This window comes from Lemur catta, chromosome 6, assembly GCF_020740605.2.
Source record: "Lemur catta isolate mLemCat1 chromosome 6, mLemCat1.pri, whole genome shotgun sequence".
In the NCBI taxonomy this organism is placed as follows: domain Eukaryota; kingdom Metazoa; phylum Chordata; class Mammalia; order Primates; family Lemuridae; genus Lemur; species Lemur catta.
In genome coordinates, this window is record NC_059133.1 from 53103075 (window position 1) to 53130693 (window position 27619).

General features: G+C 47.6%; 1 protein-coding gene and 1 non-coding gene across 6 annotated transcripts; one reads left to right on the forward strand and one right to left on the reverse strand.

Annotated features, from left to right (window-relative positions):
- Positions 1–5329: 5329 nt before the first annotated feature.
- Positions 5330–5411, reverse strand: TRNAS-CGA. The gene has a single exon. It is a non-coding gene; the product is annotated as a tRNA-Ser (tRNA).
- Positions 5412–6207: 796 nt separating this feature from the next.
- On the forward strand, positions 6208–27144 carry SMARCC2 (SWI/SNF related, matrix associated, actin dependent regulator of chromatin subfamily c member 2). Of its 5 annotated transcripts, none has more exons than XM_045553674.1 (29): positions 6208–6430; positions 8474–8593; positions 9215–9300; positions 9783–9864; positions 9960–10052; positions 10675–10744; positions 10993–11062; positions 12090–12165; positions 12331–12462; positions 12567–12682; positions 13052–13176; positions 14825–14884; positions 15027–15064; positions 15339–15469; positions 15758–15829; positions 18402–18515; positions 18922–19075; positions 19753–19845; positions 20079–20198; positions 20293–20355; positions 20725–20983; positions 21221–21382; positions 21835–21899; positions 22120–22255; positions 22331–22497; positions 23251–23385; positions 24693–25071; positions 25396–25821; positions 26378–27144. In XM_045553674.1, the coding sequence occupies exons 1-29, from the start codon at positions 6320–6322 to the stop codon at positions 26452–26454; spliced, it is 3732 nt and encodes a 1243-aa protein (XP_045409630.1). In that variant the 5' UTR covers positions 6208–6319; the 3' UTR covers positions 26455–27144. The 5 variants fall into 5 exon arrangements, with proteins under 5 accessions (XP_045409630.1, XP_045409634.1, XP_045409631.1 ...); XM_045553678.1 differs by having other exon boundaries at positions 6251–6430; positions 25396–25479; XM_045553675.1 differs by having other exon boundaries at positions 6251–6430; positions 20082–20198.
- Positions 27145–27619: the final 475 nt, after the last annotated feature.

A 27619-nucleotide genomic window follows, 5' to 3' on the forward strand; every position in this document is an offset into this window, starting at 1 on the left:
AAACAATAGGCAAGTAACCAAAGATGAGTCACAGATAAAGACTGAGGTTTCCAGTCTGCCCAGACTCTGGCAGGACCATGTTTCCAGTTCCAGAGAACATGGTATCATTAACCTAAATAGGGAGGAGAAGAGGATAAGCAGGTTTTGGGGGTGAAGTAATGAGTTCATTTGGGGCACATTGGGTTGAAAGTGCTTCCACATAGATGTGTTTATCCAGGAAATGGAAACATGGCTTTGGAGCTTAAGAGCAAGAAGTTAGCACTAAAGATGTGGATTTGGGTGTTGATGCACCCAGAAGTGATCAAGAAATGCTAGGAATGAATGCAAACATTAAAGGAGAGAACAGGAAGAAGGCCAAGAATGGGACCTTGGGGAATTCCAGAAGTAATCTAGAACAAAATCTGGAGAATAGATACATGATAAAGTTGGCTAATTGTTAAAAAAATAATTTTGAAGTAATGAATCATCTAAATATAGCTCATAAACTAGCTGTGAAGGAGTTCCAGAAATGTTTTGTGCCATGACAGCATCACTGAAACAAATGTAGGCTGAAATTATTTCAGCACAAGTCCTCTAATGATTTGCTTTACTGGATAAACTCCAGAGAGCCAAGCCTCTTAAAATATGGATCAAGTCAATAACTTGGAAGAGGATAAGTTCTTATATGTGAGATTCCCCAAACATTAGCCTCTAAAAAAACATTAGTTACATGAAAGCAATTTTGGATAAGATCTAAGAATTTATAGCTGAAAAGATCATTATAGGGTGGTGTTAGCTAGTAGCTGGTTATAAGGTGAAGAGACAGAAGGAACTTCATGAGAGAAGGCAGGAATTAGTCTGTCACCTGGAAATGACCAGCCTGATTAGATGGGAGGTATCACACTGGGAAGATATAAGGGTAAGAAAAATGGATGATTTAGGTAGGGTATGTTGATAATAGGAGGTTGTGTTTGATTACATGGGGAATTGAGGTTCCTGGATAGGGAAATAATATGATGAAAGCAGTACTGTAGAGTAATCACACTACTATAGGGCGGATTTAAGTGTGGTGAAACTGGGGCACCTAAAACGCCATTGTAACAAAGGCATGAATTAAGATGATATGTTGGCCGGGCGTGGTGGCTCGTGCCTGTAATCCTGGCACTCTCAGAGGCCACGGAGGGAGGATCGCTCGAGGTCAGGAGTTCAAGACCAGCCTGAGCAAGAGTGAGACCCTGTCTCCACTAAAAATAAATAGAAATTATCTGGACAACTAAAAATATATATAGAAAAAAATTAGCTGGGCATGGTGGTGCACGCCTGTAGTCCCAGCTACTTGGGAGGCTGAGGCAGGAGGATTGCTTGAGCCTGGGGGGTTGAGGTTGCTGTGAGCTAGGCTGACACCACGGCACTCTAGCCCAGGGAACAGAATGAGACTCTGTCTCAAAAAAAAAAAAAAAAAAAAAAGATGATATGCTAAAGGAAGTAACTGATGAATGAATAGGCATAGGACCAAACAAAATGTCAAATAAGGCTGGAAACTACATGGAATTGAGAGAACAGTGGTATCAGCAAAAATGAAAACAGTTGAGAATTGAGATTCTGTGAGAGGAAGAGAAGTTTTGTTTGCATCTTAGGTGACATTAGCTCAACTAAGTAGACATGTAGGCAGCTGGAGATAAAAGATCGTAGTTTCACTGAGAGGCCTGGAAAGGTGGCTTTGGGCTTTTGTCTTGGGAGAAGGGAGAAGCATGAAGCTTTGGTAGAATTTCACTGGAGGAGGGAAAAAACAAATGAGATGGAGAAACAGTATTTGAAAAAGGAGAAAAACAATACAGTGTCTGAAGGCTAATAAGGAATCAATGGTTTCAAATCTAGCAAAGGATGGAGATTGAGAAGACACTATTAAGTTTGGTTTCCATTAATGTTTAAAAAACTTCAGGAGGCAGAAACCAGAGGACAGGGTATTAAAAAGCACTGTGGAGCTGGAGACAGAGAAGTATACATTTTATTCAAAAAATAAAGTAGAAAACAACGTGGTGATTCGGAAGTGTCAAATGAAGATGCGGTTTTGTTTGTTCTGAATTCATGAAGGATTGATTCAGTGGAGCAGAAGAATTTGAAAGTGTTAGGAAAGATTCCTTGAGGTTAAAATAAGTAGGATTGCCAGGCCAAGTGAAGAAAGTAACTTCAGGGAAGATGAGCAAAGTCATATACTGTAGCAGGAGGCTGAGGCAGGAGAAACACTTGAACAAAGAAGTTTGAGGTTGCAGTGAGCTATGATGATGCCACTGCACTCTAGCCCAGGTAGACTGTGTCTAAAAAAAAAAAAAAAAGATAGGATTTAAGGTGGGTGGGGAAGGGTGAAAGAATCGGGGAGTTAGGGTGGGCTGTGGAAATGCGAAATGATCTATTGTGCATGAAGGCATGAAGGTTCGAAGCCTTAGCCTCTCACTCCCAAAAAGTACAAGGGGAACATTTGATAGTGAAAGGGATGATCTTCAAGTACCAAACTACCTCTGCCACATTCCTCTTCTCGGTCCAGATCGTCCATTTTGTAAACCATGGAGCCTTCTTCCCTTCGCTACATAGTTGTCGGTTGCCCTCTGCTGGTCAATTTTGGTCTTGGCTCTCCAGATACATCTGAGAGCATGCGCAAAGTCGGATTTGGTAAGAAGTTGGGGACTGAGCCTATTAGATAATATTAATTCATTCAGTACATACTTGATCAAATCTATGTATAAGGCCTTGTAGAGGAGATACAAAGAAACAAAATACACAGTCCTAACTTTCAAAAAGCTTATAGTCCAGTCTGAGTGAAGATTAAAACAGGCAGGTTTCCATGGCTTATACCTGTAATCCCAGTACTTTGGGAGGCTGAGGCAGGAGGATCGCTTGAGCCCAGGAGTTGGAGACCTGTCTACCATGTCTCAAAAAAAGAAAAAGGAAAAACATTAAAACATATACACTTAACTACTGTAAAAAAAAATCCATTTATGCAATAAACTTAAAAACTGAGCGGTTTGTATGTGCCAAAAGTTTATATCCTACTTACAAGGGAAAAGAGACTGACTTAATAAGATTAGGGCATAGGATGTGGTCAGCAACAGGTGGTCAGAGAAGACTTCCCAGGAAAACCAACATTTAGGTGGAGACTGAGTAGAAGATGAGGCTGAGAAAGATTATTTCAGGCAGAGAACAGCCTGAACAAGGCCAGATAACTGTACCAGGAACTAAAAGATTGGCAGTGGACGGAATGTAGTGAATATGGAGGAATGGTGTAAGACAAAAAGTCAGATCCTGCAACATAAAAAGCAGCCATGAAAAGGTTTAAGTTCTTGGGCTGCAGTGTGGATGCTTTAGTGCAGCTCTGCATATAGTAATGCATGTAGTTCCCACAAATACCACTACTTTCCATAGAAGGCTCTAGCAAGTGGTGGGCCCAGCCTGCATTTGCCCCTGAGAAATGGGCAGATTTTAGACCTATTCATTTATTTAGAGATAGAGTCTCACTCTGTCACCCAGGCTGGAGTGCAGTGGTGTGATCACAGCTCACTGTAGCCCCAAACACCTGGACTCAAGCATTCCCCTTTGCCTTAACCTCCCCAGTAACTGGGACTACAGGTGCATGACACCATGCCAGGCTAACTTTTTATTTTTATTTATTTGTTTTTTTTAGAGATGGGGCTTTCTCTAGGGTGGTCTCGAACTCCTGGGCTCAAGCGATTCTCCTGCCTCGGCTTCCCAGGGTGCTGGGATTACAAGCATGAGCAACTGCACCCCACCTATTTTTCTTTTTAGAAACAAGAGTCTTACTTGGTCACACAGGCTGGAGTGCAGTGGCATGATCATAGTTCACTGCAGCCTTGGAAGGCAGCTATGCTCACCACTATACCACCAACACTTAACTGCAGCCTTGAACTAGGCTCAGGTGATCCTCCTGCCTCAGCCTCCCAAGTAGCTGGGACTACAGGTGCACTCCACTAAGCCTGGGTTTTTTTTTTTTTTTTTTTTTTTAAGAGATTGGCGGGGGGGTCTCACTATGTTGCCCAGACTGGTCTTGAACTCCTGGCTTCAAGTGATCCTCCTGCCTTAGCCTCAGTCCACCCCCAGCCTGGCGATGGCTCAGGGAGGGTGGGCTGCTGGCACCTGGGCCCATCAGACAGTAGAAAAAAACAAGGGACAGAGGGCATAACAGTGGGGCCGGGGGGCTGGAAGCAGAGGCTGGGGGGTGCGGGACAAGAGAGCTGGAGGCTTGAGCCACGCCCTGGCTGAGACATATTTAGAAGGTAGAATAAATAAAACTTGTTTTTATTTTATTTTTGTGGAAGCATGTCAAGGGAAATGCCTCGCATGCAACTCAGTGAATGGTGGTGGTGGACTGAAAGGTCCCACCAGGTGCAATCAAAAACCTCAAAGAGGAGGAGCCTAACGGATGGGGAAGATTTTGGAAGGTGATATTGGTGAGGGGCAGGGAGGCAATGGTGAGGGTGATGCTGGGAAGAACAGCCTGAGCAGTGGTATGAAGGTGGGAAACTCTAAGGCATAAATGTGTAAAAATCTCTATGAATTACCCTTAAACCCCTACCCTTTGGGATCCTTCTTGGAGAAGATGCTGTTGTGGAAGAAATAATACAAAAAGAACATCCTAAACAGGTACCCACAATCAGTAATTAAGGGACAGTAAGAAACTTTGAGTGAGGTGAGTACAGGAGGGTTAGAGGTTAGAGATTAATTGCCTAGCTTGGTTAATACACATGGAGACTTTAAAGCAGGATCTGGCACATAATGAGCACTCAATAAAAAGTGATAGTTATCTTCCCACACCCTGGCTCCAGCTGGATCGGCAGTTTTTATGTTTCAATAGGCTATTCCCTTCCTAGCCCTGTGACACCTGAGATACAAGGAAATCCAAATGAGAGAATGTTGTTTCCTGGGTCTTCAGTGTAATCAGACCTACAAGGTGTGAGGTCTAGTCACAAAATTCAAAGGAAACTCCGGGTTTGACTAATACTGCACAACAGGCACTCACATTCCCAAACAAAACTTAACCCTTCTTCAACCAAATCCTTTGCTATCCCCTCAAAAGACTATCCCCTCAAAAGAATGACACATGTGCCAAAGCTCTGCTAACAAGCGTGAAGTTATAGGATTGTGAAAGTGTCTTGTATCCTAGCAGCCAAAATTGTTATGGACAATTCAGCTCCCTAAAACCACCCCTATCCCTCCCAAATCCAGGGGTAAGACCTTTTTGGCTTCCCTTTTACAGACAGAAAGGGAAGTACACGAAAGACACGTGCGAGGACTGGGGTTCCCTTACTTCCATGGTGTGAAGGAGAAAAAAAACGCCCGTCACGAACAGGATTCGAACCTGTGCCGGGAAACCCCATTGGATTTCGAGTCCAACGCCTTAACCACTCGGCCACCGTGACTTCCAAAACCGCACCTTTCCGCGCGCTTACAGAAGGGGTCCATATTGCCACAGGGGAGAGCATGTAGCAATGACAAGGGCCCCAGCCCAGGCACACACACTCTGGGACTCCCACCCTTCGCCCCTTACCTCTCCTATGCGCCATTCAAAGGAAAAGGGTCGGGTGGACGGGATGACCCAAGGAGGGAAGGTGAGGGTCTCCAGCCTAGGGAAGAGTTGGGGTCTCAAGGAGCGCAAACCTATTTAGGAGGAAATGGCGAGACCGGTTGAGGAAGCAGTCGAGGGAAGGGACTGGGCCCCCAGGATGGCGGCTACGGAACTTCTTGGGTTGAGAAGTGAGAAAGGGTACTGGGTGGGACAAGACGCAACGGGTGAGGGAGACTGGGGAAGAGTTTAAATGAGGAGCTCCTGGGAATGGATGAAAGGAAGGAACTTCTTGGGGAAAGGGGTTTGAGGTTCTTTGGGATTAGGGGATCCATGGGATTAGGAATGTGCAAAGTGAGGGCCACTCGGGGCTATGGGCTGGGGCTCCTTCGGCGACAGCCGTCCCCTTGGGCTGGGATAGAGAGGTATCTCATTCCCGGGCTGAGAGGCAAAAAGATGGCAAGGGCTTCGCCTCTGGCGAAGAGCGATCTCAGAAGAATGGCGCCCCCTCCAGGAAGGAGTTGCCTCACCCGAGGCTCCTGCCGCCGCTGCCGGGAAGGCCGCCCAGGTCGGCCCCGCGCAAGGCGCTCCGCCGCCGCGCCAGGCCTGCCAGCAGGGGGCGCTGCGCGCACCGGGGCCGGCCCAGGCGGCGAGAGGCGGCGGCCGCGGCGGCAGGAGGCGGCGGGAGGCGGGCGGAGGAGGAGGCGGAGGAGGCGGGAGCTGAGCTGAGCGGGGCGGGCGGCGGCGGGGCCGGAGCCCGAGAAGATGGCGGTGCGGAAGAAGGACGGCGGCCCCAACGTGAAGTACTACGAGGCCACGGACACCGTGACCCAATTCGACAACGTGCGCCTCTGGCTCGGCAAGAACTACAAGAAGGTACGCGGGCAGGGCCGCGCGGGGACCGGAGGGGGGACAAAGGGACCGCGGCCCGTCAGCCCCCCAGCATCCTGCCCACCCTCCAGCCGCCCCCGGCCCTCCCCCGCGGCCGCGCGAGCAGCCCCCAGCGCGCCCGCGCCCCTCCCCCAGCTCCCTTGGCCCGCACCCCCAGCCTCTGCTTCCAGCCCCCGCCCCCACTGCTGCGCCCTCTGCCCCTTGTTTTTCTGCACTGCCCGGCGGGCCCAGGTGCCAGCAGCCCACCCTCCCCGAGCCATCGCCTTCCCGGCTTTTCTGGGAGAGGCGGCGGGCCGGGGGTGGGCTGAGTGCCGAATGGGCTCCCCCTTCCTCCCTCCGTTGCCCCAGCGTGCCCGCCTCAGCGCCCGCCAGAGATCCCCACAGAGCCCGGTACCGGCGGGGCTGAGGCCTCCCTGGTGCTTTGTGTATGTTCAGAGAGAGATGATGAAAGCAGGAGAGTAAACAGCCACAGAACAGGCCGTTGGCTGTTCATCGGCCTGAAAAGGGTCCCCACCCTGGGATCACCTGTCTCCACTGCTCATCCCCCACCGTCATCTAAGGGGCCACAAAACCTCTCAAGGAGCCAGGGTATAGGAGTTCCGGGGCAGCGGCCCCTTCTTAAACCATTCCTCAGCTTCACAATGCAGTCACTCTGCAACCTAGCTTTGCATTGCCCTGGGATTGGGGTCCAGAGGCTAGGGTGAGCTTTATATCTCTAGCTCCTCACCCTCCGACCCCATAACTCGAGATGAGAAGGGAGTGAACAAAGGGTTCAAGAATCCTTACCTATCTTTTCCACCAAACCTCTTCCTGGTGTCGTCTTTGTCTCTAGGCCTGGTTTTTCTCTAGAGGTGGTCTGCCTCTCTTCCTTCTCGCTACCCCCAGTTAGGGGCTGTCTTTCTGGCTTTCTCTCAGCTCCCCAGTTCTTCCTGCCCAGCTTTGCAATCTGTCAGAAGTGAGTTGGGTGGTTTAGAACTCCCCACTGGTGCTGGTTGAGCCTGGCCTTGCTCTCAGGGTCTCTCTGGGTGTCAGAATCCTGACAAACAGCTGCTGTTTCTGTGGCTTGTCTGTACCCCAGCATGAGGCTCTGTCTGGTTCCCAGGCTTCTACCTTTGACCTTTGAAGGGAGATCAGGCGAGGGCCTTAGTCTCTAGCCCTGGGGGGATTGACAACTGTGACTTGGTTCTGCTTTCTTGCTCTTAGCTCTTTGTCATTTACCTTTCCCCTTCACAGATCTCTTTACACCTCCCACTGAGAGGTACTCTCTACTCTGAGTAGGGTGGAGGAAACAGGGGTCAAAAGGTAAAGAAAAAACCTTTTGGCTCAGTTTTAAATTAAAACAGAAGTCTAGGATGCTAGGTGGCATAATATGGAAATGTTTAAGGAGGCCCAGGGTTGCTTGTCTCAGATATAGTTTCCTCAAAAAGGACAGAAAATTGTCTTGCTCTTCTCCATCAGGCTGGGTAATAGATGGTCCTTCCCATCTAGGAGGGCCTGTGAAGACATTTTCAAAAACAAAATGCACAAGTTCACTCTCTCCAGTCTGCTTGCACTACCTCAACTCTTTGCACCTTTCTTGTTAGGCTACATTATAGGGGGAATCATGGCTTTTCACAGAGTTCCCCCAAGAAACATACAGTTGTCTCACTTAGAGTCCTGAAAGTATTGCTTCCATGACCTGAACTCCATAAACCTTCAGAATTTTACAATCTTCAGTGGAGATTAGGTGCCAAGATAACAGGGTCCTACAACTCCAATTTCAGGGTATAGCTGAGGAAGAGTAGGAAGTGTCCCTCACCCCGGGCACCCAACACTGGCAACCTGAGCTGGTGGCTGCAGAATTTCAACTTCCTAGTTAGGGATATCCAGGTCCTCCCTTCTGCCATTTTCTTTATAGAGATATGGGGGGTAGAAAGGCACTATTTTCTCTGCCCCAGATGCTTTTAGAGCCGGTGGTGAAGAAATGTAGGAGATAATGAGCAATTTATCTGGGGTCTATTTTTCTTTCCTTTCCCTCTGTTTCCCTAGTATATACAAGCTGAACCACCCACCAACAAGTCCCTGTCTAGCCTGGTTGTACAGTTGCTACAATTTCAGGAAGAAGTTTTTGGCAAGCACGTCAGCAATGCACCGCTCACTAAACTGCCGGTGAGTGCAGAAGCAAGGGGGTGAATCCTCCAAATTGGAGAGGGAATTGTATTTTTTAACAATATTTATAAATTTTGTAACTTCGGAGATTTGGGTTATTTCCTACCATCCCTGTCCCTGGTCAGGGCATTAATGGCTTGACATAGTCCCTAATTTACCATTCCTTTTGTCTTAGTAATAATTTGTGCAGCAAGTTGTCTCCGAGCATCTGGGCTCAGTTCATGAGTCTCTCATGGCATGGTTAAAAGGGTATTAGGTTTAGATTTGCACAGGCTTGTGTTCAAATCCTGACTCTGCCATTTGATGGCTCTGTGATCTTATGCAACCTTTATGAGTCTTGGGTCCTTCATTTCCAGATGGGATTAATAAACCTACCTTGCAGGGCTTCTGTAATGGTAAATGAGGTAACTCAGTAAAGTGTTTGCACAAGGTAGTGCTTTCTGAATATTGGTTTCTTTCTCTCCCTCTTCTGAGCCACTTGATACAATGGCATAAGGGTTAAAGAATTCCACCTTTGAGAAGAAGATCAGTTCAGCATGGGATTTTGTGAAACGATTATTAAGTAAGAAGAGAATTTACAATGGAATTCTTACATGCTTCTTCCCTGTCTTGATTTCGTAGATCAAATGTTTCCTAGATTTCAAAGCAGGAGGCTCCCTGTGCCACATACTTGCAGCTGCCTACAAATTCAAGAGTGACCAGGGATGGTGAGATGCCTTCACTCTATGTATCTTACATTTAGTTTAGAGGGAATCCCTCCTTTATGATTCCCCGGGGTCTTTCTGGGGTGGGAAAACACAGGTAGAAATTCTTATGAGTCTCTTATGTTACTAGGTCTGTAGACCTGACTTACTAGGTCTGTAGACCTGACTTACTAGGTCAGAAAAGTAGCTGGGAGTTAGAGCCAAAATAGTCTCCAAGAGTGAGAGAGTGTGTGTGTGTGTATCAGGGTGTGTTTTGAAGAGGAAAAGGGATTTGTAAGTTGGCATCTCAAGCTTCTTTTTGTTCATTTGGACTAAGCACAGAATGATTCATAGAGTTTAGATCAGTGAACCTCAGATCCCAGGTGATTTTGGCAACAGCTGTGACCAAGATTGCCTCCAAATTTCCCACGTTAAGAAGTCACAAACCCTCACATTATCCCCAGACCCGAGCTATGCCACTCACTAGATTATTGCCTCTTCACAAGGCGGCGTTACGATTTCCAGAATCCGTCACGCATGGACCGCAACGTGGAAATGTTCATGACCATTGAGAAGTCTTTGGTGCAGGTAATAGGAACCTCCCCGTCATCTCTCTTCCATCAATGAGAATCCAAAACACCCTTTTCCCATAATCTCATCCCATCTATTTCTTCTCTCCGCAGAATAATTGCCTGTCTCGACCTAACATTTTTCTGTGCCCAGAAATTGAGCCCAAACTGCTAGGGAAATTAAAGGACATTATCAAGAGACACCAGGTAAGTGGACTGGTCAGGAAAGGTTTCAGAAACCCCATGATACTTTTCCAGATGTTTTCCATACTGAGAAGCAGCCCTGAATTTTCTTGTTTTCTTCTGCAAAGGTGGCTCTGTCTACTTGGAAAAAGACTAGAGTTAAAGCCTTGAGTTTCTCTTTTCCTGTCTGCTTCTCCTATTTCCCAGTTCTAATGGGTTTGGATTATTGTTCCTAGGGAATGTGTTGGCCTAGGAAAAAAAAATAGCATCTACTTCCACTGAGCTAGAGATTGCCTGATTTCAGATAAGTGAAATCCTTGCTCTTTGGAACTTTGTGATAATGAGCAGATGTCATTGATAAGGACATATAGCCAATTTTAAATTTCCTGTGTGTAGATACCTGTTCAGAGGATTATCTGTAGCAATTTTTACTTCTTTGACTTTTCTCCATTATTAGCACAGTCCTAGCTGTTTCCCTCTGTCACTCAGCTGGTATATGCTTAGAGAATACAAACTAACTTTAATACCATTCTAAGCAAAGTCTGATTAGGAAGGCAGATCTGTGGCTAAATCTTCTGGTTTATTTACACCCATGAGTAATACAGAGGGGACCCCATATTTACCTATTTTTCCTTGTGCCATGCAGGGAACAGTCACTGAGGATAAGAACAATGCCTCCCATGTTGTGTATCCTGTCCCAGGGAACCTAGAAGAAGGTGAGCCCTGGGTTTTCCTGGCCACTGCAATGGGTGTCTTGGACTAGGAGGCAGAAAACTACTCGGATCACCATGCAGTGCCTGGGCTCTGCTCCTTTCATCCTTGAATCCTCCTACCATCTTAAGTTCCTGTTACCAAGTCCCCTGCTACAACAGGAGAGTGCTTAATTATGGCTTTTGAACAGAGTTATTTTTTGTGCCCCCCTTTAGCTTATCTCTCTCCCTTCTTTGTCTGTCTCTTTCCCCAGAGGAATGGGTACGACCAGTCATGAAGAGAGATAAGCAGGTTCTTCTGCACTGGGGCTACTATCCTGACAGGTGAGGATGGGTTCCTGAGGTAAGTTTAAGTACAAGAGCCAGATCCAGAAGCCCTAGAGCATCAAGAGTGCCTAGAAGGCACTCATTTGGGGTTATTTTTAGGTCAGTTAATTTGTTTTCCTTCACCTGTTAGGTGACTCCTCTGTCTTGGGGGAGGTTTGGACTTATTGGACAAGGCTTACGCTAAAAGGATTGGGGTTTTATGTGTGAAATGGTTACTCCATTATAATTTTTGATAAGTAAATTTTAGAAACAATCTAAATGTCTAACAGTAGGAAAGTGTTTCAGTAAATTTGTATATCTACTCAGTGGGCTCTTATGCAGCTTTTAAAGTCGTGAAATAACAGGGATAATTTATAGATGAATATTAACTGCAAAAAGTAACATATAAAATAACATCTAGTGGCTGAGCATAGTGGCTCACACCTCTAATCTTAGCACTTTGGGAGGTCAAGGCAAGAGGATCACTTAAGCCCATGAGTTCAAGACCAGCCTGAGTAACACAGCGAGATCCTGTCTCTACAAAAAATTAAAAAATTAGCTAGGCATGTTGGTGTACTCCTATAGTCCCAGCTACTCGGGAGGCTGAGGCCGGAGGATTACTTGAGCCCAGGAGTTTCAGGTTGCAATGAGGTGTGATGACACCAGTGCACTCTAGCCAGGGCAACAGAGTGAGACACTATCTCAAAAAAAAGAAAAAAATCTAGTATGATTGTACTGATGATGTAGTATGATGATGTAAAAACAAAATTATACAGAAAAAATTACTGGAGAAAACATATACTGAGTGTCATGAGTAGTAATGTTAGGGTAATTCTTTTTGTTGTCTATTTTTGAAGTGTTTTGTAATGTGCTTTTATTATTTTATAATGAAAAGAATCCCAATATTAATTAGAAATACAATCATACCAAAAAATAAGCCAACAACCCAATACTCTCTGTAAATGGAAATGGTAAAATATCTGCAGTTTACTTTTCCACTACTCCATCGCATTGATTCTACTTCATGCTTCATTTCCCATGGCAGTTACGACACATGGATTCCAGCCAGTGAAATTGAAGCATCTGTGGAAGATGCTCCAAGTCCTGAGAAACCTAGGAAGGTGAGCTTTTCTTGTACCCCCTGCTCCAAGAAGAGTGCCAGGACCAGACCACTCTTTGGAGGTGAAACAGAGGCTCCTCTTCCCCGGGCTTTTTCTGTTAAGGGTCCCCAGACAGAGCTGTGGCTTCCAGGCTTCCCTGCAGCATGGTCTGCCTTTGTACTTTAGGTTCATGCAAAGTGGATCCTGGATACTGACACCTTCAATGAATGGATGAACGAAGAAGACTATGAAGTAAATGATGACAAAAACCCTGTCTCCCGCCGAAAGAAGATTTCAGCTAGAACGTTGACAGATGAGGTAAAAATCCTGTTCTTTCTTTTTGGAGCCCTTAGCATAAGTCTCAGAACAAGTGTTCAGTGGGGATTTTAGGCTCACATTTGTCCCAAATCTCCAACCTGTAGGTGAACAGCCCAGATTCAGATCGACGGGACAAGAAGGGGGGGAACTATAAGAAGAGGAAGCGCTCCCCCTCTCCTTCACCGACCCCGGAAGCTAAGAAGAAAAATGCTAAGAAAGGGTATGCCAGCCCTAACTTACCCCACGTTCATTCTCTCCCCCCCATGTTGAAGAAAGGAGAAAGAAATCCCTTCCTGTGACCACTTGGCCCTGACCTGGGTATGCTATGATACTGCAGGTGTCCGGAGAGGGAGGATGAGGAGATCTAATGTACTCTCAGTTTGTTAGTTACAGTCCCAGCCACTGGTACACTCAGCGCTTAATTAAATGAAAAGCCTTTGCCGCTTCGCATTACTCTGTAGTTACTGGTTTCAGTTTGTGCTTAGCTCTACCCTTGGAGTTCTTGTGCTTCCTTTCCCTTGAACTTCAGTTTTCAGGAGCTCCTTGTCTAAGAATGACTGGGTTCTCTTTCATTGTCTTTCCTTTCCAGTCCCTCAACACCTTACACTAAGTCCAAACGTGGCCACAGAGAAGAGGAGCAAGAAGACCTAACAAAGGACATGGATGAACCCTCACCAGTCCCCAACGTAGAAGAGGTGACACTGCCCAAAACAGGTACAGGCCAGGCCAAGTTCCTGGGACCACCCCTACTCCCTGTCCTGCCCCTACTGTGCCAAACCCCCTGCGTGAGCTGATTTCCTAGATCCAGCTCCAGGTCTAGAGGATCTTTCCCTTAAATTCAGCTGGTTTTTGAAATTATTTTTATAACCATGGACATCCTCTAACTTTATATCCATATCTGAGTTGTGGACTGTGCTTTGTACTTGATAGTAGTTGTCTCCAAATTCTGTTTGATTATGTACTCCTATCAGTAAAATATATCTGAGCACAAATTATATACATGTACTGTTAAACCACTGCTCTAGGAACATGGTAAATCACATGCAAACATATCTAAAAAATATGGAAAAATGTAAAAGATAATAAAAACAGATATAAAGAGAAGTTCTGATATTCTCTTTCTGTATCAGTGGGTCATCTTTTGCATCCTATGTGAGAAACCCATTTTGGAGACCATTGCTCTATAATACTGGTCTGCAGTCTATATTTCATGGACTACCCCCAAGTATACCATCAGTGTATTTCATGGGTGGCATTAGGGGTGCCACTAAGAGAGAGTTCTGGCTTCTACCCCCTCATAAATCAGCCCTCCTCTCTCTTTTTTTTTTTTTTTTTTTGAGACACAGTCTTGCTCTGTTGCCCTGGTTAGAGTGCCGTGGCATCAGCCTAGCTCACAACAACTGCAAACTCCTGGGCTCAAGCAATCCTTCTGCCTCAGCCTCCCAAGTAGCTGGGACTACAGGCATGCACCACCATGCATGGCTAATTTTTTTCTATATATATTTTTAGCTGTCCAAATCATGTCTTTCTATTTTTTTTAGTAGAGACGGGGTCTCGCTCTTGCTCAGGCTGGTCTCTAACTCCTGACCTCAAGCGATCCACCCACCTTGGCCTCCCAGAGTGCTAGGATTACAGGCGTGAGCCACCTCGCCTGTCCAGCCCTCCTCTCTACCTGTGTTTTTTATTGAGCTTTCATGTATGAATTCAGTTAAGGAAAGTGTCCTCTGATTTCAAAAATGTGTAAGATCTAACCACTCCTGTACAGAGTGACTTGGTCAGACCCAGTCTCAGTCCATGAAGAGCTTACAGACACATAGTTGGAGATAAGGGCCTATTAAAGATGAGGATGATTTATGAATGCACAAAAAGAAGTTAAATGAATTTTTGGTTGGAGAAGGGAGAAAGTAGCAAGTGAATTTCAAGCCCTAGAATGATTGTGACTGGAGAGAATTACTATAATTTGTGATCTGCTAGAGAAAATTTTTGGAGAAATTAGAATCTCTAAAAATATTAACAGTGGAGAAGGCCTGTACTTTCAGCACTTTGGGAGGCTGAGGTGGGATCTCTTGAGGCCAGGAGTTTGAGACCATCCTGAGCAACATAGCAAGACCCGGTCTCTATAAAATATTTTAAAATTAGCCACGCATGATGGCACATGCCAGTAGTCCCAGAAACTCAAGAGGCTGAGGCAGGAGGATCGCTTGAGCCCAGGAGTTCAAGGCTGCAGTGGGCTATGATGATGCCACTGCACTCTAGCTGGGGTGACAGAGTGAGACCTTGTCTCAAAAAAAAAAAAAAAAGTGGCAAGGTGAGGGTTTGAATTAGGCAGAATCTGTCTGATAAAATGACTCTTTTCTGGCAGTCAACACTAAGAAGGACTCAGAGTCAGCCCCAGTCAAAGGCGGCACCATGACTGACCTGGGTAAGACGGGAGCTTCTTGGGCAGGGCAGTCAGGGCTGCTGGTGGGGGAGGGCTCAGCTGCCGCCTTTCCCCTAGCTTGCCAACGCTTTTGCCTGTTCCTTAGGAGGTTCCAGCCTTATATCTTGCTATCTTTCTCTTTCAGATGAACAGGAGGATGAAAGCATGGAGACCACGGGCAAGGTGGAGCCAGTTTAGAGAGGCCCTACCTCTCTATGTGATTCTGATTTGTGATTATAAAGTTCCTTCTGCCCAGAACCTTTCACTGCCCAGACTCCTACCCTAGAGTAATTCTAGCTATTGTTCAAAACTCTGACCCTTTCAGAGTCCTAGGGCCCATGACTGCTCACTCCTATCACCTATCTTTAGTGTCCACATTCCTGGGGTATGGGAGAAGCAGAGGGTTGCTAGGGGGTAAATGGAAATGCTGAGTGTCCAGCAGCCTCCATACTCATAGGATGAGGATGAGAACAGTACGGGGAACAAAGGGGAGCAGACCAAGAATCCAGACCTGCATGAGGACAACGTGACTGAACAGACCCACCACATCATCATTCCCAGCTACGCAGCCTGGTTTGACTACAATAGGTATTGTTACTCCAACTTCTGAGTCCTTACTTCCTTGCCTCCAGTGAGCTGTTCCCCCTCTTGCCTCCTCCAAATAAGTTATTTCTTCCTCAGCAAGGTAGACCAGGGTACTCTTCAGTTTTAAAAGAGCTCCTGGCCTTTTTTTAAGTCTTATAGCCCTGGTGGGAAGTTTTCCCCAAGCATCTAATTCCTTCCTACAGTTTCTTGCTGTTTTCCCACTCTACCTTCTAGGCTTTTCCTCCCTTTGGGGCTCCCATCCTCCTGAAACCACTCTGGCTTCTCTTGCAGCGTTCATGCCATTGAGCGGAGGGCTCTCCCAGAGTTCTTTAACGGCAAGAACAAGTCCAAGACTCCAGAGATGTAAGGAAATCTCAGCTCATGATTCTCTTTCTCCCTCCTGTCCGCATTCATCCTTCCTGATCCAAAAACACTCAATTTAGCAAACATTTCTTTAGCTCTTTCCATGAGCCATGCACTGTGCTAGGCTTACAAAGACATGGTATCTGCCTTTAGGCAGCCCCAGCCCAGCACTCGGATGCATAAACAAGTACCTGCTCCAATGCCTAAAATTCTTGTTTTGTTTTGTTTTGTTTTTTTGAGACAGAGTTCTTGCTCTGTTGCCCTGGCTAGAGTGCCATTGCATCAGCCTAGCTCACAGCAACCTCAAACTCCTAGGCTCAAGCAAATTCCTGCCTCAGCCTCCAGAGTAGCTGGGACTACAGGCAGGAGCCACCACACCCAGCTAATTTTTTCTATTTTTAGTTGTCTGGCTAATTTTTTTTTTTCTATTTTTTAGTACAGTCGGAGTCTCGCTCTTACTGAGGCTGGTCTCGAACTTCTGACCTGAAGCGATCCTCCCACCTCGACCTCCCAGAGTGCTAGGATTACAGGCGTGAGCCACCACACCCGGCCTTATTCTTTTAACAGAGTACAAAACCTTTTAATCCATATTTCCTAATACTGTCTACACTGCAGATAGTCCTAGCACAAATAATGGCTTAGATTAAAGTGCAAATAACTATTACCAGGCAGGTTCCTGAGAGTAGGTTTTGACAGAAAAACAAGAGAAGGAACTAAGAGCAGACCCAAGTCTATGAATTAAGGGAGGGCTCTGTGGGAGAGAAATACTATGTAAAGTACAGGCTTGGGTCTCAGAAGTCTTTATCTTCTTCAAAGTTTTGCCTCAGGCCAAACCCACTTGGCTTTGGATGAGATGTAGCAATCTCCTGTGGTAAGGGATACTTCGGATAAATACAAGGTGAGGTGTGTGAGATTGAGAACTGAATGAGTTTTCTTCCCAGCTGTTCCTCAGCTTCCTCTCTCTGGGTTCATCTTTTCTTCCTTCTATATTTCTTTGCCTATAGCTTGGTATGGTTCTCTCCTCTTCTTCTTGGGGAAAGCAGTATATGCGAAAACGAAGGAAAAAAAAATAGCGATCAGATGAAATGAATTCAACATGATGTACTGGCAGAGCTGGAATAGGAACTGAACTCTTGGTATAAAATAGTAAATGATGGTAATTGCCTACATCTGTTGAGAGCTTACTATCTTCCAGGCACTAGCCTAAGTGTCCAACATACATTGACTAATTTAATCTTTACATCAGCCTTAGAGGCAGTTACTGTTATCATCTTCAGTTTACAGATTAGGAAACTGGGGTATATAGGGGCTAAGTCACTTGCATAAGGTCACACAGCCAGTAAGCAGTAAAACCAGGATCTGAATCCTTTAATATGGCTTATGTTCTCAAACTTGACTCTATACGATGTAATAGTTACCACATTTTGAGTTCCTATGATGTGCCAGGCACTGTAATAGTACTTTTCAGACCTATCTAATTTTCACCAGTCGTTCCAGGAACTGAGATTCAAAAAGTTGAAGTAGGTCTAGCACTCTGGGAGGCCGAGGCAGGAGGATTGTTTGAGCTCAGGAGTTCGAGACCAGCCTGAGCAAGAGCGAGACTCCGTCTCTACTAAAAATAGAAAGAAATTATCTGGCCAACTAAAAATATATATAGAAAAAATTAGCCAGGCGTGGTGGCGCATGCCTGTAGTCCCAGCTACTCGGGAGGCTGAGGCAGAAGGATTGCTTGAGCCCAGGAGTTTGAGGTTGCTGTGAGCTAGGCTGATGCCTCAGCACTCTAGCTGGGGCAACAGAGCGAGACTGTCTTAAAAAAAAAAAAAAATTGAAGTAGGCTGGGTGTGTTGGCTCATTCCTATAATCAATCCTACCACTTTAGGAAGCCAAGGTGGGAGGATCACTTGAGGCTAGGAATTCAAGACCAATTCAGCAACATAGCAAGACCCTGTCTCTACAAAAATAAGCCAGGCATGGCAGCACATGCCTGTGGTCTTAGCTACTCGGGAGGCTAAGCCAGGAGGATTGCTCAAGCCTGGGAGTTGGAGGTTGCAATGAACCATGATAACACCAGTGCACTCCAGCCTGGGTGACAGAGCAAGACCCTGTCTCAAAAAGAAATAAATAAAATAAAATAATTGAAGTAACTTGCCAAGGCCATCATGGTAGAACTGAGATTTGAATTTAGATCTTTCCAACTTCAAAACATACATATTTTTTACCAAGTCATGCTAACTGGCTGTAATGCATGGGTAAGGTCTTCCTTTGCACATCTGAGTTTGGAAACAAGGGCACCTTTTCTTACCTTCTGGTTCCTTGTTCAAAAGTTGGATGCAACATTCCCAAGTGTTGCCAAGGAGATGATTCATTTAACTAAAAAACCTCATCAAGGAAAAGTAAAACATATTTGAATCCTTTGCATCTAGCATGTAGCAAGGACTCAGAGTTTGAATCAAATAATCTCTTTTCCACCTTTATCACATAGGAGTCATTAGTCTTATCATTCTTCCTACTCCTCAGACCTCAACATACATTTATTTTTCTATCTCTTATTCATCTCTCTCTTTCTTCTAAGCTACCTGGCCTATCGAAACTTCATGATTGACACGTACCGACTCAACCCACAAGAGTATCTAACCTCCACTGCCTGCCGCCGGAATCTGGCGGGTGATGTCTGTGCCATCATGAGGTGGGTCTTGCAGCTGAGGGGAAGTGAGTACATGAGGGTGACTGCCTCTGGCTGTGTCTTGGCAGAAGTAGAGATGCCAGCATGAAAAGTCATCTCTAGAGAAAGGCAAAGTACAGTTTTGGGGAATGAGTGACTTGAGGGAATGGCAGTGGTGCTCTCTGAAGTGTGGAATGAAGAGTAAAGAAGGAGGATGTCTGTAGTTGAAAGATACTTATAGATACAGAGAGAGGTCCAGGCTGGAGATGTAGACTGGGGAGTTGCTGGCATTTAGGTGGTGGGTGAACAATGGGAGTAAGTAGGATTTCCCAAGGTGTATGGTGAGCAGAGAAGAGGGCCGGGGAGGGGGAGAAAAGGGACATCTTTCTGGCTATCCCTTGTGACCCTCTCTCTGTCTCTCTCCTCACAGGGTCCATGCTTTCCTAGAACAGTGGGGTCTTATTAACTACCAGGTGGACGCTGAGAGTCGACCAACCCCAATGGGGCCTCCACCCACCTCTCACTTCCACGTCTTGGCTGACACACCATCGGGACTGGTGCCTCTGCAGCCCAAGACCCCGCAGGTAGGGTGCGGTGCTGTGGGGATGGGATGGGTTGGGTAAGACTGGGCTTCTTTGGACTTTTCTTTTTCTGTTTTTTTAGGGTAATGGTTCAGGAGTGTTTTGAGGCTTCTTCCTTTTCCATGAGATATAAAGGGCCACAGGAATCAGCCCCATGTGTTTAGCATTCTCAGCCTCTGCACCTAAGGCTGTGGGGACTTGCTGAGGGAGAAGAGATGCTCCTTGTCTTCAAGGAACAGATAGGCCATAGGGGATGGAGCAAATAGAGAAAAATAGCTTAAAATTAACTTGCATGAAATTTTTAAATTTTGTCATCTTTCCCACTTTTTTTTTTATTTTTGCCTCATAATTATCATCACCTCCATTTTTTTTCCATTTCCACTTCATCTATTACAAAAGTTAATAAGAGAAAAGTTATGTGGCTTGCCCAATGTCAAAGAGTACCAAATGTAGGACTAGAACCTAATTGTCCAGCTCCTAAGAGAACCTGTAAAGATATATGTGAATACAAATGGATATCATGCCAACTACATTTCTAATTAATCATGAAGGGAACATGGAACAGTGGCATGAGTGCCCCCAGAGCTTGCGGGCCACCCAGCAGTTGGTCTTGAGGCCTCCAGGGCCTTGGCCTGGTCATTTGCTGCCCAGCCTCCATGACGCCAAGCTCTGTCCCCCAGGGCCGCCAGGTTGATGCTGATACCAAGGCTGGGCGAAAGGGCAAAGAGCTGGATGACCTGGTGCCAGAGACGGCTAAGGGCAAGCCAGAGCTGGTAGGTGGGGTGCAGACCCCTCTGGGCTTCTTATTTGCCCCTTTATTGGGGGGCCCCTGCCCGGGAAGAAGAGACGTGAGAGCAGAGGAGCTACAGCAGTAAGGAAGGAAGTCCCACCCAGGGGTGTCCCTGGCTTTGGGAAGGAAGCTCCTTCTGTCTGTTTTCTCTCTCTGTCTGCCCCTGGCTCCCAGTGGTCACTTGTACTCAATTCTTTCTTTCCCCTCCACAAATAGCAGACCTCTGCTTCCCAACAAATGCTCAACTTTCCTGACAAAGGCAAGGAGAAACCAACAGACATGCAGAACTTTGGGCTGCGCACAGACATGTACACAAAAAAGAATGTCCCCTCCAAGGTATGAGGTGTGGGCTGACTTCGGGGGTAAAGAGCCTTCATTCCTCAGAGGTCACAGGCTGCTCTCTCCTGACCTGCCTGTGTTTCCCCTGCAGAGCAAAGCTGCAGCTAGTGCCACTCGAGAGTGGACAGAACAGGAGACCCTGCTGCTCCTTGAGGTAATTGGGGCAAAGAAAAGAGAGTTCTTCTACAAAAACAGAAATATTCACGTTACCAGCTGCATTTGAGAATGGGGAGAGATGGTGGAGTCTGGCGTGAGCAGAGCATGATCTTGACCCCAGTCTCTCCCCTTCCTGATGCCTGTTGCACCTGCCCCAGGACACAGCTCCAGGCCAGGGATTTGGGCCATTTCATTAACTCCATATCTTTCTTAGTGCTACTTCAAGATCCCCATTGGACCCAGCAGAGTACACAAATACCAGAACACAGAGAGCTGTGAAGCCAGCTGCCCTTAGTAGGATGGGGGGAGTTGACCTTCGAGGAAGGTGGCTAAGTAAGCGGAGTTGTGTCTTCACCACTACCACCAGGCACTGGAAATGTACAAAGATGACTGGAACAAAGTATCCGAACATGTGGGAAGCCGCACGCAGGACGAGTGCATCTTGCATTTTCTTCGACTTCCCATTGAAGACCCATACCTGGAGGACTCAGAGGCCTCCCTGGGCCCCCTGGCCTACCAGCCCATCCCCTTCAGTCAGTCAGGCAACCCTGTTATGAGCACTGTTGCCTTCCTGGCCTCTGTCGTCGATCCCCGAGTCGCCTCTGCTGCTGCGAAGTCAGCCCTAGGTAATGGGAGGGGATCTTGCCTTAGTTTGCATTTGAAGGGCTAGTTACTCAGACCATGAAACCCTCAAGTTTGGCTGCCCTGCTGGCATTGTTTGGGCCAGTCTCAGCTCAGGCACCCGTCTAGGCTCCATATACTGGTCTTCGATGAAGAGATGGGCTTGTGAGGAAGCTTTCACAGGGATAGCCAGAACTGCCCACCTGTGCTACTCCGAGCCTCATCCCCTCTGGGTCTTACAGAGGAGTTCTCCAAAATGAAGGAAGAGGTACCCACAGCCTTGGTGGAGGCCCATGTTCGGAAAGTGGAGGAAGCAGCCAAAGTAACAGGCAAGGCGGACCCAGCCTTCGGTCTGGAAAGCAGTGGCATTGCAGGAACCACCTCTGATGAGCCTGAGCGGATTGGTAAGGCCTGGCAAGTTCCCACATTTCTTCCTTTTCACCAAAAGCCAGAGCCACCTGGACTCCCTGTGCCATCCTGCCTCAAGTTGGCATCAGAGCACACATGAATGGGAGAATTGGGGTTTTTATTTTCCCTCGGACTTCAGCTCAGGGGCCATGGCTCCCTACTGGTTCTCTCACGGAAATGTTGGCGGATCAAGGGGGCTGTTAGAAAAGTGTTATAGAGAAGCTGGGCATGGTGGCACGCACCTGCAGACCCAGCTTCTTGGGAAGCTGAGGCAAGCCGATCACTTGAGCCTAAGAGTTCAAAGTTGCAATGAGCTGTGATGATATCACTGCACTCTAGCTTGGGCAACAGAGTGAGACCTGGTCTCCAAAAAAAAGAAAGAAAAGTGTCGTAGAGACAAACTCTGTATCAGACATCCCTGTTTTGCTTTCTTCTCCCATGGGCCCAGAGGAGAGCGGGAATGATGAGGCACGGGCAGAGGGTCCAGCCACAGAAGAGAAGAAGGAGCCCAAGGTACAGAGGGATCACCCAGGCCGGGAGGTGGAAGGGCCACTCACAGCCCTGTGGAGATGGGGGAGTTGGCCCTGCTCAGCTCAGGTGGGCAAGGGCTGGTCTTGGACGGGTCTGTGGCTGAAGTATGAGGAATAAATTCCATCCCATTGTGGGTCCTTTGTGTGGGACCTAGTCACCCTGGCCCCTGATGTTCTCTCCGTTTCTTCTGCTGGGACTTCAGGAACTCCGAGAAGGAGGAGGCGCTGTAGAGGAGGAAGCAAAGGAGAAAACCAGCGAGGCTCCCAAGAAGGATGAAGAGAAAGGGAAGGAAGGTGACAGTGAGAAGGAGTCAGAGAAGAGTGATGGGGACCCAATAGGTGAGCCTCCAAGAACAGGATTTGGGGGTACAGGAAAGAGAGGTTAAGTCTAACTCAACCCTCATCCTGTCCCAGTTGATCCCGAGAAGGAGAAGGAGCCGAAGGAAGGGCAGGAGGAAGCACTAAAGGAAGTGGTGGAGTCGGATGGGGAAAGGAAGACAAAGGTGGAGCGGGACATTGGTGAGGGCAACCTGTCCACCGCTGCTGCTGCCGCCCTGGCTGCTGCCGCAGTGAAGGCCAAGGTGAGGCCAGACCCCAGAGAGAAAGATGCCCACTTCTCTAATCCCATTTCACTTAGGAAATCCTTCCTTGCTCACCCCTTAAATAATGCTGGCCTATTTCGTTTTTATTTTTATCCTGAGAAGAGATAAGAGTTAGTCATCTCTTCTCTAAGCTTTATAAATGTTTTACCATTGGGCCTGTTTCTAGCCCTGTCATTATTTGACTCTGTCTTTTCTTATGCCACTCTCTCCTCTTCATATTCTTTTAAAAATGTCAAGCCTGGGCCGGGCGCCGTGGCTCACACCTGTAATCCTAGCACTCTGGGAGGCCGAGGCGGGCGGATTGTTTGAGCTCAGGAGTTCGAGACCAGCCCGAGCAAGACCGAGACCCCGTCTCTACTAAAAAAAATAGAGAAGAAATTATAGGGACAGCTAAAAACATATATATATATATATAGAAAAAATTAGCCGGGCATGGTGGTACATGCCTGTAGTCCCAGCTACTCGGGAGGCTGAGGCAGGAGGATTGCTCGAGCCCAGGAGTTTGAGGTTGCTGTGAGCTAGGCTGACGCCACGGCACTCACTCTAGCCCGGGCAACAGAGTGAGACTCTGTCTCAAAAAAAAAAAAAAAAATGTCGGGCCTGTACCACTTTGGGTTGTGATCACAGCAAGTTCATTCTTAAACCTGCAAACTTCTGCCCTACCTTTCTCTCCCTTGGAATGTCTTCAGCTGGGTCTTCCCACTGACATTCTGTCCTGCCTCTCCTTCCTAGCACTTGGCTGCTGTTGAGGAGAGGAAGATCAAATCTTTGGTGGCCCTGCTGGTGGAGACCCAGATGAAAAAGTTGGAGATCAAACTCCGGCACTTTGAGGAGCTGGAGACGATCATGGACCGGGAGCGAGAAGCAGTGAGTAGCCTCCCCTAGGGAGTCAGCAGGAGCCTGGAACCCCACCTGAGCCCGAGATGTGCCTCAGTTTAAAATTGGAAGGCTGTGTGTGTGAGAGAGAATGAGTGAGGGAAGCAGCAGTGCAGAGAGCCAGAGACTGACAGGGCTCCAAAGCAAAAGAGGGCAAGCCAGGGCAGAGGGAGCTGGCCCCTGGCAGTTAAGGACAGGTGGCGTCACAAGTGAAGCCTAGACACTGGGGTCCCTTAGACCAGTGCTTGGCCCACAGCAGACTCTCAATAAATATTTGTTGAGTGGTTGAATGGGCTTAAGGGATGATAAGAGGTTAACGGTCTCAGATCCAGGAGGTGAACTTGGAAAGGGGATGTGATAGACAAGGTATTGAACTATTTTGTGTGTTTGAGAGGACATGAAAAGAAACAGAAGAGGCTGGGTGCAGTGGCTCACGCCTGTAATCCTAGCATTCTGGGAGGCCAAGGTGGGAAGATTGCTTAAGGTCAGGAGTTCAAAGCCAGCCTGAGCAAGAGTAAGACCCCCGTCTCTACTAAAAGTAGAAAAAATTAGCTGGCCATGGTGGTGTGCACCTGTAGTCCCAGCTAGTTGGGAGGCTGAGGCAGAAGGATTGCTTGAGCCCAGGAGTTTGAGGTTGCTGTGAGCTAGGCTGACGCCACGGCACTCTAGCCCAGGCAACAGTGTATGAGACTCTGTCTCAAAAAAAAAAAAAAAAAAAGAAAAATAGAAGAGAAGGACCCTGCCCTCAGAGAACTAACTTACAGTTTAATTGGAGACATCAAATATTACAATATGGAGATATCAGAAACAGTTAACAAAGCATAAAGTATCTGACAAATTCACATTAAGAGATTTCAAATCAAGTATGTAAGTCCTGAGTGATCACAAAGCCAAAGCTCAGAGGCTAGTGAATTGATCTGGGATAGCTTCCTAAGAATGGTGAGTTTTTAGCCAATTTTGAAGGAAGAAAAGAACTTGAATTGACAAGAGACACTGGAAACATTTTCCAAAACAAGGTAATGGTAAGTTCAAAACTTTGGAGCTGAAATGAGCTGGGGCTACCACCAGATTAACTTCCTTGAAATGAGAAACCATGTGGGCAGCCAGGAGACATGAAGGTCATGGGAATTCGCAAGAGGTGGGTGGGGAGGACAGAGGAATCACAAGCACAAATTTAGATTTTGGGAACCAGCTGAATGAGAGGCTGAATCTTTCAGAAGACGACAAAGCAGGGGGCAAGGCATTTGCCTTTGGGATCTTCTGAAAATCGGATAACAATACTCAATTGGCACTGGCAGCTGGAGTATCAGAGGCAGCAGCTCCTGGCTGACAGACAAGCCTTCCACATGGAGCAGCTGAAGTATGCGGAGATGAGGGCCCGGCAGCAGCACTTCCAACAGATGCACCAACAGCAGCAGCAGCCACCGCCAACCCTGCCCCCAGGCTCCCAGCCTATCCCCCCCACAGGAGCTGCTGGGCCACCCGCAGTCCATGGCTTGGCTGTGGCTCCAGCCTCTGTGGTCCCTGCTCCCGGCAGTGGGGCCCCTCCTGGAAGCTTGGGCCCTTCTGAACAGATTGGGCAGGCAGGGTCAACTGCAGGGCCACAGCAGCAGCAACCAGCTGGAGCCCCCCAGCCTGGGGCAGTCCCACCAGGGGTACCCCCCCCTGGACCCCATGGTAAGTGATACGTTCCAGAACTCTTGCTGGCTAGAGGGATCCAGGTGAATGTCCCAGTTCTCAAAAGGGATACATGATGGGCCTGGAGATGAGGATTGGCCTCAATCACTATAGATAGGCCCATCTCTGTTCTGTCCCTAAGCCAGCAGGGATCCCTTCCCAAACCCAGAACTTTGGAATTTTGTTCCAAGGATTTACCACTTAGTCTACTGTCAGGAAAAGGGAAGGTAGTGCCAAGGAGTGGCTAGGTTATCTTTGCTGTGAAAGTGAGTTGGTAAGTGAGATTTTACACCTCTAGCCTCCATCTCTCCTCTTTGTTCTCAGGCCCCTCACCGTTCCCCAACCAACAAACTCCTCCCTCAATGATGCCAGGGGCAGTGCCAGGCAGCGGGCACCCAGGCGTGGCGGGTAATGCTCCTTTGGGTTTGCCTTTTGGCATGCCACCTCCTCCTCCTCCTGCTCCATCCATCATCCCATTTGGTAGTCTAGCTGACTCCATCAGTATTAACCTTCCCCCTCCTCCTAACCTGCATGGGCATCACCACCATCTCCCGTTCGCCTCGGGCACTCTCCCCCCACCTAACCTGCCTGTGTCCATGGCGAACCCTCTACATCCTAACCTGCCGGCGACCACCACCATGCCATCTTCCTTGCCTCTCGGGCCGGGGCTCGGATCCGCCGCAGCCCAGAGCCCTGCCATTGTGGCAGCTGTTCAGGGCAACCTCCTGCCCAGTGCCAGCCCACTGCCAGGTGAGAAGGGGCCAGGAGGGGAGAAGGGTGAGGGAGAGGGAACCACCTGGAGGGGAAGGGCTGGGGGGGAAGGGGTCAGGTGCTAGAATTTCCACAATCCTTCTTGAACACTCTGGTACAATTAGAATATAGGAGGAAGGGCCTCTCTGGCAGTCCTCCACCATTTCCCACCCTGGCAGCTGCCACCTCTGGGATGATGTTGGGGCCTTTCACTGGTGGGTCACGGAGGAGTCCTGTGGCACAGAACATCTCAGTTGTAAACTTGAAAAACAGCTACTTGTTTGCATGATGATTGATTGGCATTCGTTTGCTTGTTCCCAACACGTTCAAATGCCCCATTTAGAGAGTTCCATTGGAGGCAGGAGGATGATTTGGGATATATCAGTTTTTTCCAGTGTGAGGTGCAAGAAGGTATTGGGAGAAGGAAGTTGTACATTGTGGGTACCTCATTCATCTACCCACCCACTGCATGCCATGCCTGGTTCTGTGTTTATGGTGGCCTTGGTCTGGACACCTCTTGCCTGCTCGCCCTGACTCGTCTTCCTTTTCTCCACAGACCCAGGCACCCCCCTGCCTCCAGACCCCACGGCCCCAAGCCCAGGCACGGTCACCCCTGTGCCACCTCCACAGTGAGGAGCCAGCCAGACATCTCTGCCCCTCACTCCCTATGGAGATCACAGTTCCAGGAAAAGCCCTTCCCCCACCACTGGGACCCTTCCCCAGCCTGGAGAATTCATCACTACGTAAGGAAAGCTCCTCCTGCCCCTCCAAAGCCCCCACCATGCCTGACAGGCATGCATTTTTATATCGGATTATTCAAGGACTTCTGTTTAAAAGATGTTTCTAATGTCTGGGAGAGGATAGGATGAGAATGCTGTCCTCAAAGGAAGGGCTGGGCAAAGGTGTTTATACAAGGTTCTAATTAACCACTTCTAAGGGTGCACCCCCCTCAGAACTACTGCATTTTCTATGGATAAAAAAAAAATTAAGTCCTTAAGGAAGTAGAGAGATTTTTAAAGGCCACATTGGAGCTCCCTTTAACCTAAAACATAACCAACTTTTACATTTTGGTGCAGGGGGCAGGTAGTGGTGGTGACAGTTTTAGGAAAGGGGAATTAAGATTCTGGGGCAGAACCTGTCTCTCCAAGCCCCTTGTTAGTGACTGAGTCAACCCCCCTCACCCACTCCACCCCCATTTTATTTGTACTAATCTCTCCTGCTGCTTCCTCCTTGTTGCCGTTTTAGGCCACCCCAGCTCAGCCAATGATCCCTTTCCCTCTCAATGTGTAAGGGGATTTTTTGTTTTTAAAAGTTACCTGCTTAGTTGATGTCGTCGTATATGTATTTGGTGGGGAAAAACCTATCTTTGGAGATTCCTGTGGTAGGTAGTAGGGGCTGTTCTTCTCACTTCCCTGGGCAGTATCAGTGGACTCAGAGAAGGCACAAAAAGGGGAGCTATAAAAGGATAGGAATTTTAAAAACCTAAAGTTTTCAAAAAGCACTTAAGCACCTCCTTATGACTCGGTGGGTCACCCCCTAGCTTCTTCCCTTTCCCACTGAGACTATCAGAACTTCAGCTGATAGCTAGGGGTTCCCCCGATGAGCACAGGGATTTGGGAGCAGTAGAGGAGGGTGCCCAACCTGGGGTAGTACCGACCTGCAGCTCACAGCTTGGCTCTGCTCTTTGGATTCATACTTCCCAGTTCCAGCTCCTCCCTTCCTCATCCTTGATGTGAAGGCAGATGTGATTCCAGGCTGTACACCAATTCTTGGTCCCTCCCACCAGGCCCCTTTGTTC

What these genes read in the sequence shown, in the direction of transcription:
- SMARCC2 (XM_045553674.1), top strand. Translation starts at nt 6,320, where the DNA reads ATGGCGGTGCGGAAGAAGGACGGCGGCCCCAACGTGAAGTACTACGAG. An exon ending in AGACCCTGCTGCTCCTTGAG is followed by an intron (nt 20,356 to 20,724) that starts GTAATTGGGGCA and finishes CACTACCACCAG; the next exon opens with GCACTGGAAATGTACAAAGA. An exon ending in CAGTGCCAGCCCACTGCCAG is followed by an intron (nt 25,822 to 26,377) that starts GTGAGAAGGGGC and finishes TTTTCTCCACAG; the next exon opens with ACCCAGGCACCCCCCTGCCT.